This window comes from Prunus dulcis, chromosome 3 (genome assembly GCF_902201215.1).
Source record: "Prunus dulcis chromosome 3, ALMONDv2, whole genome shotgun sequence".
Classification (NCBI taxonomy): Eukaryota; Viridiplantae; Streptophyta; class Magnoliopsida; order Rosales; family Rosaceae; genus Prunus; species Prunus dulcis.
The window spans coordinates 20,172,041-20,186,952 of NC_047652.1; the positions used below are offsets into that span (position 1 = coordinate 20,172,041).

A 14,912-nucleotide genomic window follows, 5' to 3' on the forward strand; every position below is an offset into this window, starting at 1 on the left:
GAAACAGGGCATAATAATAATGATGAGAGCGATGTGAATTATGCTCCTTTGTACGATAGTTTGAAGCGTGGTGATTGGAATGCTGCAAAGGAGTTTATTGATCGACACCCCGAGGCACTAACACATAGAGGTTCATCAAGCGGTGGGACAGCTCTTCACGAGGCAATTGAGAGGAAGCAGTTACACATTGTGGAAGAGTTGTTGAAGCTGATGACAGAACCGGACTTGGAAATTGAAGATGACCTTGGTTTCACAGCTTTTTTCTATGCTTTGCAAAAAGGAATGGCCCCAATAGTTGCCAAAATGGTTAAAAAGAACCAGAGTTTAGTTACCATGCGTTTTACCAACGCAAATGATATTACTCCAGTTTTAGTCGCTTATACCTTGGGCCATTGGGAAATAGCTCGCTTTCTCTATTCTCTTACTCCAATCCATGTTTTGACTCAAGACAATAGTGGCCGCGATGGTGCTCAACTTATTACCGAGTGCTTTTTCCAGATAAATAAATTTGGTAATTTTGACATCATTTTCAAATATATATATATATAAATAACCAATTATAGTACATGTTGATTTGTGGCTGTTTTTATGATGAACCAACTATACTACAGATATTGGATGGGATTTACTTCAGAAGTGCCCAAAATTGGCCCTTACTGAAACTTACGCGACGGATCGCTCCCCTCTATATGCATTGGCTGGTTCACGTTTCGCATTTTCAAGTGGGGTTCCACTCAGATTTTGGCAACGCTGGATCTATAACAGTTAGTATTTTGTATTATCTTCTCTTTTCTCTTCGTAATATCAAACTAATTTTTTCATGTTAAAGTTATATATAGTGAGATGTACCAACTAAATATATATGTCTGATTTGATTTATTTTGTATTGCAAGGATAATTGAATTGAGACTGAAAAAAAAAGAAAGATATTAATTACATTAATACGAAATGAACCTTACAAGAGGTTTCTATTTTTTCTGTTTCCTTCTGACTTGATTTATTATGTATATATGAAGGAGTGCAAGTCGGCATATTCATTAGCTTTCGTTGTTCACAAAATACAGTGTCTGAATTCACATATATATCGTTAAATAGAAATAGAACAATACTACTTCAGACAAGTAGGAAAATGTATTGATTGGTTTGTGCTGCTTCCTCTTTAGATATACACGTACAACAACCTCAACCTGCTCCTATCAACTCTGATGTTTGTGTAAATTTTGAAGAACTAGAAGATGACAAAAGAAATCCAAGGGATCTCATTTCCTCAGGTACGTTACCATTTTCTCCTTGGTTTCAATATATTGCATCCTTTGTTATATTTTATATTTAAAAAAGCACATGTACAGTAAGGCAAAGTTTAATGGTACGGATTTCGGAATGCAGTTACGGGTTTCTTCCAAGGAGTTGTTAAGAATCTTCTCAAACTGTTAGGTACTCTTAGCTACATCCATCCACATTATTGATTCTTGGTTTAATTCTCACTTTTATAATACGTTGTAGATTAATATTGTTTTTACTGTTAACCTAGGAATCCATGACTTGCATGAAATAAGATTGCACCATGACCGAATTCTTCAAATTCTACCGCTCGTGTGTGACGTGGCAACACGTAGAAACCTTGACTCGAAGCAAACTGCCTTCGTGCAAAAGGCAATCTTTCGAGCTGTAGAACGAGGACAAGTGGAGTTCATTAAGGAGATGCGTAAGGCGAATCATAGAATCCCACTAACGATGGGGGATGAAAGCGACAGATCAATATTTCATTACGCCGTTGAATGTCGTCAAGAAAAAGTTTTTAGTCTTATATATGGGCTCAGTGAATATGTGAGGAATGCTATCGTTTCGACGGCAGATAAATTTAACAATTCTATCCTACATGCAGCAGGGAGTTTATCTGCACATCTTAATCATATTCAAGGTGCAGCTTTGCAAATGCAAAGAGAGCTACAATGGTTTAAGGTCAGATTTTCTCACTTTATTACATAAATGTAACCTTAGACAGTTACTTTGTTACATATCCCTGTAAAGATTTCAGAAAGGCATCGATGTTATTAGGAGTGGAACCATTTATTATATGGGACTTTCTATTTTGTTAGGTTTCCGATGTGGGACTCGTATATTCTTCAACAATCCATATAGACTATATATGTAATGTGAGTTTTCTTAATGAAATGTAGGAGGTGGAGCGTATTTTACACCCCCAGCACTTGGAAGTAAGAAATAAGACCGAGCAAATAACAGCACGAGAACTATTCACCAAGAACCACAAAAAATTGGTGAAGGAAGGAGAAGAGTCAATGAAAGGGACAACAACTTCTTGCACAGTCGTAGGTGCCCTCATTGTTACCAATATGTTTGCTGCGGCATTTACAGTTCCTAGTGGAAACAATCAAGATACAGGTTTTCCCATCTTCTTAAGAAAGAAGTTCTTTAGGGTTTTTCTTATTTCAGATTCTATATCACTCCTTTCTTCGACGACATCAGTGATGATATTCTTGGGAATTCTTACATCACGTTATGCAGAAGACGATTTCCTCAGGTCTTTGCCCACAAAAATGCTATTAGGCCTTTTCACCCTTTTTTTATCTATCGCCGCCATGATGGTTGCTTTTTCTTCAGCTCTTTTTATTATGCTTGAGGGAGAATCATGGGTATCTATTCCAATCAGTTTGCTTGCCCGCGTTCCAATCGCCTCGTTTGTGTGGATGCAGTTCCCCCTCTTTCTTGACATTTTCATGTTTACCTATGGAAGAGGAATATTTGACAAGAAATGCAGAGCTTGGGAATAAAATCCTGATTATGCGGTGTGATGTTTGTCTTTTGATCTCATGTGATGTTCGTCTTTGGCTTTGTCACTTTTAAGAAATTTTTATGAAACACGTAAAGAAAACACAATGTACGCGTGTGTTTCCATATATCTATTTCGTTCAAATAATACCATCCTTATAATTAACTTTGTTTGAATGTTTTATGAATTATGTAAAGAAAAGACAATATGTTGTGATTTCTATTGAAATGTTTCAGACTTGTGATTAGGATTTGTAATTCGTCTAGGGTAAATACCATACTCTTAGGGTTTACATGCTTGTTCGCGGTTTTCATTGATCTTAATGAGTTTCTATGTGTTGATATTTGACCTAAATACCTTAGGCGAATTGCATGTAGGAATGTATGAGTTAGCCTAAATACCATAGGCAATTCATGAAGAAGGAAAACTAAGCGGCGACATCAAATTGTTAGTTAATAGGTAGGTGAATAGGAGGCTAGATCGGATTACTAGTGGTGAATTCATTGTCCTAGTGCTTTTATCAATTTGAATTTCTCATCCTTGTGTTTCGTGACTTTCTTCTTATTTTGTCTTTTAATTTCGTTGTTAATTAAATCATTCTTTCAAAAATCCCTTTCATGTTTACGTGAGTATGCTACGTGTTTAATTTCTTGTTTATATAATTAGAGTAGTTAAAGTATTTTGTGAAGTAAATTAGGTTAGACTAATTGGAAGTTGAACTCAATATAATTGCAGCTTTATTATCACAATACAAATCCATGGGTTTCTGGGGTCCAAACCCAAGATCTCTCAACCATCTTCTCAACCATAGTAACTCGCACACAGCTTGAGCCATACCACGGTACTCGGCCTAGGCACTAGACCTAGACACCACTTTTTGCTTTTTACTCCACCAAGTAACAAGATTACCACCAACAAATGTGAAATATCTAGACGTAGAACGTCTATTAGTGACTGAACCAACCCAATCAGCATCCATATACCCTTCCACATCTGAATGACCATACTTGCAAAACATTAACCTATTTTTAGGAGTTACTTTCAGATACCTCAAAATGCGCATCATAGCACCCATATGATCTTCACTAGGAGAATGCATAAATTGACTCACTACACTCACTGCATTTGCAATATCAGAACGTGTATGAGATAAATAAATCAATTTCCCCATACGTCGTTGATAACGCTCTTTATTGTTAGGGACTTGATCAGGATACAACCCCAACTTATGATTCTGTTCACTAGGGGTATCAATTGGTTTACAATCCAACATTCCAGTTTTTGCAAGTAAATCCAGAATATACTTTCTTTTAAACAGAAAGATACCATGTTTAGGTCTGGCAACTTCAATCCCAAGAAAGTACTTCAAATCATCCAATGACTTCATCTCAAACTCGAAAGCTAGAATTCTAAAGATTTTGCATTTCTGCTTGATCATCTCCAATCACAATCATATCATCAACATAAATAATTAAAGCTGTCAATTTAGATTTATGACGCTATAGAAACAAAGTATGGTATGAGTTACTCTGCACATACCCAAATTTCTTCATAAATGCTGCAAATCTCCCAAACTACACTCTTGGAGACTCTTTCAATCCATATAAGACTTCCGCAACTTACACACAACACCTTCCTTAGAGGTTACAGGAATACCATGAAAGAGATCCAATTAAATCTCCTCTTTGAGGTCACCATGTAGAAACACATTTTTGACATCAAATTGTATTAAGGGCTAATCGCAGTTAGCAACTATGGACAATAGTACACGCACAGTATTGAGTTTTGCTACTGGAGTAAAGATCTCCAAATAATCCACTCTATAGGTCTGAGTATAACCCTTTGCTATCAATCTAGCCTTATAACTGTCAATGGAACCATCAGCTTTATGCTTCAAAGTAAACACTCATCTGCATCCAATAACTTTCTTCCCTCGTGGCAAAGGAACTAAATCCCATGTTTTATTCTTGTTTAAGGCATCTATTTCAATATTCATGGCATCCATCCATTTGGGGTTAGATAAAGCATCCTGCAGCTTAGTTGGCACACATACACTAGATAATTGACACAAATATGATGCATATGAGTTAGACAAACGATGAGTTGACACATAATGGCTAATATGATATTTAGGCTTGGCATGTATATAAGGAGAATATTGTAATTTAGGTTTCCCACGTCTGGTTCGTGGGGGTAACTGATCATTTGACACATATAGATCATTAGAAATTACCTCACTTGATTCACTATCACAAGTAGATTGGGGCACTGGTAGGGCATATGGGGTATTGCATTGAACTCATCCATACAAGAATCATTGTCATTATTTTCATATACAGGTGACTAGTCACCTGCTTCAATGTGATCAATTGTTTCGACACCGAGAGCACCCGCTTCATCTCCAAATATGGGCGATCGGTCGAGTTCCAAAGAGCGATCAATCGTTTCTTCGCAGAGACCACAAGTTTTATCTTCAGATATAGGCGACCGGTCACTTGCTTCAGTGCGACAGGTCGTTTCCTTCCCGAGAGCAGTATCTTCAAACACTTCATTCTCAATCTAAGACTCTCCAATTCACTCCTCTTTTCCCCCTCAATTGGAGAGGAAGGAGAGACATAATAGGAGACTTCTTCATGGAAAATCACTTCTAAAGTAACATGCACCTTCTGGGTAGGTGGATGATAGCACTTATGACCCTTCTGAGTAGAAGAGTAACCAATAAAGACATATCGCAGAGCACAATAATCAAGTTTATTTTGTTGATGAGAGTAGACATGAACATAAGCAACACAACCAAAAACTTTATGGGGCAACTTGAAGACTGAGACAGAGGAAACATGGTCACCAAACACATCATGCGAAGTCTTGAAATCAAGAACCTGGCTAGGAGTACGATTAATCAAGTAGGCAATACATAAAACAGCATGCCCCCAAAGATGATGGGGAACATACATTTCCAACATAAGGGAGTGGGCAACTTCAAGTAACTGACGATTCTTACGTTCAGACACACATTCTGCTGAGGAGTAAATGGGGTTATCGTTTGGGGAATAATACCTTGAGAAAGGAAGAAAGATGTCAAAGTGGTATTCACATATTCGCCTCCAGTATCAGTCCGGAATACTTTGACCCGAGCATGAAACTGAGTAGACATCATAGTAAAAAACTCTGGAAGGATGAAAGCAACATCATGTTTATTTTTCAACAAGAAAACCCACGTGAGTCGAGTACAATCATTAATAAATGTGACAAACCAATGAAATCCGTTCGAAGCAACGCGAGCTGGACCCCACATATCAGAATGCACAAAATCAAAAGGCTTTACAGCTTTACTGTCACTCAAAGGGAACACAGTGCGATGACTCTTGGCCAAAATACATGTCTCACACTTAAAACTGGACTCATCACAAGAGCGGAATAAAGATGGAAATAGACGCTTAAAGTAGACAAATAAAGATGGATACCATAACCAAATTTGCTCTTTGTCTTTGACACTGCAACTTTGAAGAGTATTAATAACACAATCACGAACTGGTGCAGAAGGCAATGTCAAATAATATAACCCCTTATCCGCTTACCTTGCCCAATCATCTCGACTTCCTGAAAAGAGCATTGTGTAGGATAGAAAGTAGCAGAAGTATTAAGTGTATCAAATAATCAATCAACAGATAACAAGTTACAATGGATACTGGGAACTAGTAACGCACTAGAGAATGACAGAGTAGGAGTGAGAGAGATTGTGCATTCACCAGTAATTGGAGAAGGCAAGCCATTAGTACTAGTTATGTATGGGTCACAGGTGTTACTAGACAACTCATCAAAAAATTTAGTGTCATAAGTAATATGATCAGAAGCACCAGTGTGAATTATCCAAGTATTGGAGCTAAAACCTGGAATAGAATCAGAAACACACAAATTTGCAGAGGCTGCAGCAACAACACCAACAATGGAGTTATCACCCATGATTACAGCAGAAACTCAACAGATCACTTCAGAGTATACAACAGAACACAGCAGAGGCACAAATACGACAGATGCACGAAGACATGCACGAACACAGTAGAGTATACAGCGAAACACAACAAAGGCATAAATACGGCAGATGCACGAATACAGGAATGACACGAACACTACAACACAACATACAAGTCTAGGAGGGCACACACGGCACATGTAGAGAGAAAAATATAAGGATAGAACACGAGTGGGCACAACACACATGTCACCAGAAAAGTTGGACCTGATACCAAGTCAAACAATATTGGTAGAATATTTTTCAGGTTGTATTTCATTCTCCAAAATAAGGTATTTATAATACAAGGATGTAACCCTAGTAGGGTCAAACTAGGAAACAAGATAAAATTCTAATTACACAATATCTGTACAGAAGGAAAGAAATATAATCCTAATAAACTAGGAAATAAATATCCTAATTAAACTCGGATCTTGCTAACAATTTTAAGTATTTATTTAATGCCAACTATTTTTTATTATTGCTTTTGTGTCTACACTTTATTCAAAAATTGAATTAAAATTTATTAAAAACATTTATGACTCTTTAAACTAGGGAGTATGCTTGGAGTTGGGATTTTATAGAGAGCTCCTAAAATAGCTTTCTACTGCTTTTAGCTAAATTTTAACTAAAAAATAGAGAGCATAATTGTGGATGCTCTAATAAGATTTACTCTCTTATGAGGTCTCTTCCACTTCTTTTACGATAAGGTCTATATGTTTTTTTTCCTTTCTCCACTCGTGTTTTACTGGCATGTATGTATGTATTTTTTTTTCCTTAAGTAACCCAAACAAATTTCTTTAGACTACTGTGATTGTGGAATCATTGCAATAATATATTAAATCAAAGAAAAACAAACGCTAATAGATCAAACGACAATTATTCCCTCTGACATGATTATTGTTCCTTTCTTCCTTCCTTCCTTTCTCTCGAAAATGAGTTCCTCATTCCTTTCCCTTTATCTTTTCTCTTTTCTGTTTCTTCTTTGTCATTTTTGTCTTCTCTCTCATTTTTCTTCTTTTCTTTATGTTTCTTCCTTGTCATTTCTTTCTTCTCTCTCTTTTCTTTTTATTTCTTCTCTCTTTTCTTGTTCCTCTTTCTCTCCGCCATGTTTATTCTCTCTCTTTCTTTCTTTTTATCTTCTCTATTTATTTATACGATCCTTGAAAAATGAAAATCATCCTTTAAAATGAATGAATAAATAAATAACCCTCGCACCCGAGTCGATAATCCAAGCGAATTTTTGAGAGAACGTATGAAAAGTAGAACCTTTGATGGTGGCGATAGAAGCACGAGTCTGCGTAGCCAGGTTAGCAAGATCGACCGCATGCTGCTGTGAGTCTGCAATAAGGGGGAGAATTGTAGGGGTTCCTGACATCGCAGCGGAAGTAAGATGTGATATGAGAATATGAGGAATTTTGATTTGAGGAATTTGATGTACGAAGTTTATGTAGGAATTGGATTTGAGAGGTATGTGTATAAGATTTGAGGGGGATTTTGATAAGAGGATTTGAGGACTTTAGATTTGAGGGATTTGGATTTGGGGAAAAATATGAGGAATTTGATATTGTGTTTTGGATTTGAATATGAGAAATTTGATATAAGGGTTTAGAGACAACCTAGGATCGATTGCTCTGATACCATGCTAAAATATGAATTTGGTTTGAATACTTTGGGTTAGGTTTTATTCTTCTCCATAAGGAGGTATATATAGGAGTTTACATGAGTGCTTTACAAGGGAAATAGATACAGTAATCAATTAGGATAGTATCTCCTAATTATACAATGATTTGTCCACTATATAGAATAGGAAAATTAATCAAGGAAATAAATCTCGTTGATTAATTAGGAGACTCACGTCAATAGAATTTATGACGATTAATAATAATAAAACTCAAATTCTTTCTTAAGTTGCGTAATAAGATTTACTCTCTTATCAGGTCTCTTCCACTTCTTTTACAAGAAGGTCTATATTTTTTTTTTTTTGTTTCTCCACTCGTGTTTTACGGGCATGTATGTATGTTTTTTTTTTCTCTTAAGTAACCCAAATAAATTTCTTTAGACTACTGTGATTGTGGAATCATTGCAATAATATACTAATTAAACCAAAGAAAAACAAACTCTAATAGATCAAAAGACATATATTCCCTCTGACATGATTATTGTTCCTTCCTTCCTTCTTCTCGAAAATGAGTTCCTCATCCCTTCCCCTTTATCTTTTCTCTTTTCTGTTTCTTCTTTGTCATTTTTGTCTTCTCTCTCATTTTTCTTCTTTTCTTTATGTTTCTTCCTTGTCATTTCTTTCTTCTCTCTCCTTTCTCTTTTCTTTTTATTTCTTCTCTCTCTTTTCTTGTTCCTCTTTCTCTCCACCATCTTTATTCTCTCCCTTTCTTTCCTTTTGTGTTCTCTATTTATTTATCCGATCCTTGAAAAATGAAACCATCCTTAAAAAAAATAAAAATAAAAACCCTAGCTGCACGAGAGAGTTGAGAAAGAGAGAGATGGAGGTATGTAATTAAGATGTTATTGTTTATATATTATGATATATGTTTTATTTTTGGTTCTCACTGTATTAATTAGCGTACCAAATAAAATTTGGTTCTCATTGTTTATATAGATCTTCCATACCCCAAAAAAAAAAAAAAAATTTAGCACACTCCTCGAAAAATTTCTGGTTCCACATTGGGCACAAGATATTTAGACTAAGGCTTCAATCTGGTGCTTTACGATGTATACTAACATACAACCTGTAGATTTGGCTGTAACCGAAACAAGATGATTCACGCTTGTATTTCAATTGAATTTGAGCAACATCTGCAACATTTTTATATTTCTTTTTTGTTTGACACTAAAAAAAATTTATTTTTGATACGCACACCTTCCTTTTTTATACAACACTTGCCAACAATAATCTTTTTGGCCTAAGTCCCAAAAATAGTTGAATGGAAACAAATTATGTCCTTCTGTTCCAACTCAATCTGTGAGTGTGTGTGTTTAATTTTCTTTTTCTTGTTTGTTCTAACGTATATGCTCGATTGATATAATGCCACCATGGGTCAATTGGCAGATTGAACATGGCAGCTACAACTGTCACTAGTGCAATCCCTAATCCCCCAGTTCTTAACCAGCTTAACTATGAAGATTGGAGTTTCCGGGGTTAAACTCTACTTGTTAGCTGAAGATCCACTCAACCTCCTAAATCAGAAGATGGTGAAGCTGAGTTTAAGGCTTGGAGGAAGAAAGATGCCAAGGCTTTAATTCTAATCCAGAATTATTGCGGGTCTGCTAATTACCCTTTAATCTTGGGCACTAAGACCGCCAAAGCTGCCTGGGAATCTTTGGCCGAAAATCTAAAGCCAGCTCTAGTTACGTAGTCAAAACAAGCATGCATGTTTTACACCTAAATGACTGACAAAATGGTGGACACATCACGAAACGCACGAGGCATCTGTATATATGTATGGTTCGATAACGGTTACTATATTTTCATTTTTTTTATTTTTATGATGGTACAGCTGCAGTAGTAAACATTATTTCACTGTGCACAAGGCTGAGTAAAACTATATTGCATTTTTCTTCCATCACAATAGGTAGAATATTCATATCGTGGGTGTTTTATGCATTCGTAATTGAATTTTTAAGTGTTTACTTGTATGTGTATGATTGCTAACAAATTTTTTGATTGAGTGTAGGACATATGGCATAAATTTCTGGCAAATATATAAAATGGTTTTTTTTTAAAATAGAAATGGTCCCTGAATTTATGCTCGAGTTCCATTTTGGTCCTCTAACTAAATTTTTCAATCCATTGGTCCTCCAACTCTCTCTTTTGTGTTAAATTTGTCCCTCCATCAAATTAAGGGGTAAAATTGTCAATTTGTGCTCTAATATCCTCTAAAACGACCATTCCATCTTTGTACCAAACATTTCCCTTCATAAGACGTTTCTCTTATGGAATAGAGTTTCAATTTTGGGGAGAGAGTAATGGCTTATGGAGGGAAATGTTCGTTACAGAGTTGAGTTGGTGGATTTAGGAGATTAGTGCCCAAACTGTTGGTTTTACCCCTCAATTTGATGGTAAATTTGATAAAACTTGACTGGTGTGACTAATTTGACACTAAAGAGAAAGTTGATGGACCAATGGAGTGAAAAATTTAATTGAATGACTAAAATAAAACTCGTACATAAGTTCAGGGACTATTTCGATCAAAACCCTAGTATAAACGTATGGTTGTATTTCCTTCATCAGTTTAAACTTATTGTGTCTTAATTCTCATAGAGACTTCTAGTCAATATTAGTTAAAAGAAACACTGTTTGACAAACTTTTTCACAAATCATAGTTTAACACATATGCTAAATCCAAATAAAAAAGATCTGTAATATTAAATCATAAACTTTCGTAGGACCTGAAGGCGATGCCAATGACTTGTACATGCCTTTCTTCCAAACTTTGTTAGACAATGATTGGGATGCTGCCATGGAGTGTGTTAGGCAACATCCTGAGAAACTAAATGCGACCTTTGAACAATTCGACAATGGGACAGCTCTTCATTTCTTAGTCTCAAACGGGAGGTTTGAAATTGCAAAAGAGTTGGTGCAGCTAATGAGCGAGGAAGACTTAGAAATACTAGACTCTATTGGTCGAACAGCTCTACATTTAGCTTTATTACATCGAGGAGATTCCCATCAAATAGTTAAGTTCATGGTTGAAAAGAACAAGAAATTACTTAGCATTCGTTTTAACAATGATGAAATTGCAATTCCATTTGTCTTGGCGACTATAGAAGGAAGGGTAGCAATGTCTCAGTATCTCTATTCTGCCTCTCCACTGGAAACTCTGGAGGACCTTGCCTATGCCGGTGTAGTTATGTCTCCGTGTGTGGTGAAAAGCCGATTTGGTAGGTATAAATACCCTTCTGTTTGTGCTGCACTTTAGCTCTCCTCTTTACTAGCGGTGACTTAAATATGTTCCTGTCACTAGTAAAAAAAACCCTTTGCGCGACGAAAAATTATTCGTCGCACAAAGTCACTTTGCGTGACAAAAAAAAAACTTCGTCGCTCAAAGTATTGCGCGACCACATTTTGCGCGACGAAAAACAATTCGTAGTGCAAAGTCACTTTGCGCGACAAACTTTTGCGCGACGACTATACATCGTCGCTCAAAGTGACTTTGCGCGACGAACTTTTGCGCGACGACAATACATCGTCGCTCAGAGTCTTGCGCGACCAAATTTTGCGCGACGAAGTTATTGTTTCGTCGCGCAAAGTAGCTTTGCGCAACAACAATACATCGTCGCTCAAAGTGACTTTGCGCGACGAAACAGTAACTTCGTCGCGCAAAGTCCTTATAAAAATAAAATATATATATTTTAAAATCTTTGCATGACGTAATCCAAACATTTCGTCGCCTAAACTAATTTATTTTTGTTTTTTATTTTGTATGCATATAACACTTAAGAAATTAAACAGTATATATATTTATTAAGTAGCTTTAAATTTATTATTTTAGATCGGATCGGATTTTTGTTAGAAAAATATATTATTGTTGTTCAGATTGGGTTTTTGTTAGAAAATATATTTTTTAAATTGACGATCGAATTAGTTCATTGTATTCATATAGGGTCAAGGAGTGTAGCTGTAAAAAATCATCAAAATCGGAGTTAACATAACCGTTAAATCGTGATTTTTCATTATAACCGTCGAAAAGTTTTGTCCCATTACTTGATCTCTGAATGTTTATTTTTTTCCGATTTTTGGCGTATATGATCTCGAAGTATAAACAAACAAGTTTGACGGTTGGATCGTTGAAACTAGTTTTGGTGAATGCATATGCCATCAAAACAATATATTCACTAACAATTAAGAGTTTATTTATACTTTCATTAAATATAACATAAGATTTTGTGGTATCCACTAGTGTAAATATTTTAAATTGAAGATCAAATTCAGTCATTGTATTCATATAGGGTCAAGGAGTGTAGCTGTAAAAAAAATCATCAAAATCGGAGTTAAAATAACCGTTAAATCGTGATTTTTCATTAGAACCGTCGAAAAGTTTTGTCCCATTACTTGATCTCTGAATGTTTATTTTTTCCGATTTTTGGCGTATATGATCTCAAAGTATAAACAAACAAGTTTGACGGTTGGATCGTTGAAACTAGTTTTGGTGAATGCATATGCCATCAAAACAATATATTCACTAACAATTAAGAGGTTATTTATAAGTTCGTTAGATATAACATAAGATTTTGTGGTATCCACTAGTGTAAATATTTTAAATTGAAGATCAAATTCAGTCATTGTATTCATATATGGTCAAGGAGTGTAGCTGTAAAAAAAATCATCAAAATCGTAGTTAAAATAACCGTTAAATCGTAATTTTTCATTTATAACCATCGAAAAGTTTTGTCCCGTTACTAGATCTCTGAATGTTTGTTTTTTGCGATTTTTAGGGTATACGATCTTGAAGTATATACAAATAAGTCTGACGGTTGGATCGTTGAATGGTGTGTGTATATATATTTATTTATTAAGTAGCTTTAAATTTATTTATTTTGTACGCATAACACTTAAGAAATTGAATAGTATATATATTTATTAAGCAGCTTTAACCTTATTTATATTTTAAATTGTAAAATAAAATAATTTTAATTTTATTATTCATAACAATTATTTTTATAAATATTGTGTTACGAACCAATTTTTCGTCTCTCAAAAGTTTGCGCAATCAACAGTTTGTCGCGCAAAACTCTAAAAATTTGGACGGGTACCAAAAATGGGACGCGGGATTTTTTAAAAAAATAAAAAAATTTTAGACTTTGCGCGACCAATATTTTTTGTCGCTCAAAACTTTGCGCGACCAATATTTTTTGTTGCTCAAAACTTTGCGCGACCAATATTTTTTGTCGCTCAAAACTTTGCGCGACCAATATATTTTTTTCGTCTCGCAAAAATTTGGGCGGGTACCAAAAATGGACGCGGGAATTTTTTTAGACTTTGCGCGACCAGTATGTTTTTTTCGTCGCGCAAAAATGTAAAAATTTTGGCGGGTACCAAAAATGGGGCGCGGGAATTTTTATTTTTTTTAAACAATTTTTTTAGACTTTGCGCGACCAATAATACTATATTCGTCACGCAAAAATTTAAAAATTTTGGCGGGTACCAAAAATGGGACGCGGGGATTATTTTTTTTAAATAATTTTTTTGACTTTGCGCGACCAATATTCTCTATTCGTCGCGCAAAAATTTAAAAATTTTGGCGGGTACCAAAAATGGGACGCGGGGATTTTTTTTTTAAAATAATTTTTTTTGACTTTGCGCGACCAATATTCCTCTATTCGTCGCGCAAAAATTTAAAAATTTTGGCGGGTACCAAAAATGGGACGCGGGGATTTTTATTTTTTTTAAATAATTTTTTTAGACTTTGCGCGACCAATATGTTTCGTCGCGCAAAAGGTTGCGCGATTAATATTCCAATATTTTTCGTCGCGCAAACCTCTGTGCGACCAACACTATTTTTCGTCGCGCAAAGTGATACGGTTTTTAAAACTGAAATAACTCCACCATTTTCTCAATGCCTTTCTCTACTCTTACCTCTCCTTTCTCTTTCCCTCTCCCCAAATCCCACCATTTCTCTCACTCACTCCTCTCACTTAATCTCTCATCTCTCTCTTCACTATCTCTCACTCTCTCTCACTCACTCTCTCATCTCTCTCACTCACTCTCTCATCTCTCTATCACTATCTTCTCTAATTCTCTCACACTCACTTCTCCCTCTCATTCTCATTCACTCTCAATCTTGCCAAAAGGTATATTCTCTCCAAATTTTAAATTTTTTTCATTAATATGTGTTTTTTGAGTTAATTTTGAGTTTGTGTGGGTTTTGGGGTTGAGTAAAGGGGAGGGATTGGAGTTTGGGTTGGATTTGTGGTATAACAATTTTAGGGGAGATTATGCCTTTTTTTTTTTTTGGTGGTTATTTGACCATATTTATTTTTTTTGTAGGGAATCATCGAGACTTTGACGGCTAAAGTTGAGGATTAGGAAGCTATCAAAACATATCCTCCACCACTACCACCACAATACGCTTGTATTAGGATTTTATTATT

At 35.5% G+C, this 14,912-nt stretch overlaps 2 protein-coding genes across 2 annotated transcripts in view; both read left to right on the forward strand.

The window, feature by feature from the left end:
* The first annotated feature begins 282 nt into the window (after positions 1–282).
* On the forward strand, positions 283–2,956 carry LOC117621953. The gene is made up of 5 exons (XM_034352478.1): positions 283–511; positions 612–764; positions 1,164–1,271; positions 1,889–1,962; positions 2,181–2,956. Exons 1-5 carry the CDS (start codon positions 283–285, stop codon positions 2,790–2,792), a joined length of 1,176 nt encoding a protein of 391 aa, XP_034208369.1. The 3' UTR covers positions 2,793–2,956.
* An 8,280-nt stretch (positions 2,957–11,236) lies between these two features.
* LOC117621955 (ankyrin repeat-containing protein ITN1-like) overlaps positions 11,237–14,912 on the forward strand; it is a 5,770-nt gene continuing 2,094 nt past the window's right edge. Inside the window, exon 1 of the mRNA XM_034352479.1 lies at positions 11,237–11,686. Within this exon, the coding sequence (XP_034208370.1) occupies positions 11,237–11,686 (450 nt within the window). The remainder of the gene's footprint in view (positions 11,687–14,912) is intronic.

Coding starts and splice junctions, on each gene's coding strand:
- LOC117621953 (XM_034352478.1), top strand. CDS start 283: ATGGCCCCAATAGTTGCCAAAATGGTTAAAAAGAACCAGAGTTTAGTT. Junction 512..611: donor TTTCCAGATAAATAAATTTG/GTAATTTTGACA, acceptor ACTATACTACAG/ATATTGGATGGGATTTACTT. Junction 1,272..1,888: donor AAGGGATCTCATTTCCTCAG/GTACGTTACCAT, acceptor TACATGCAGCAG/GGAGTTTATCTGCACATCTT.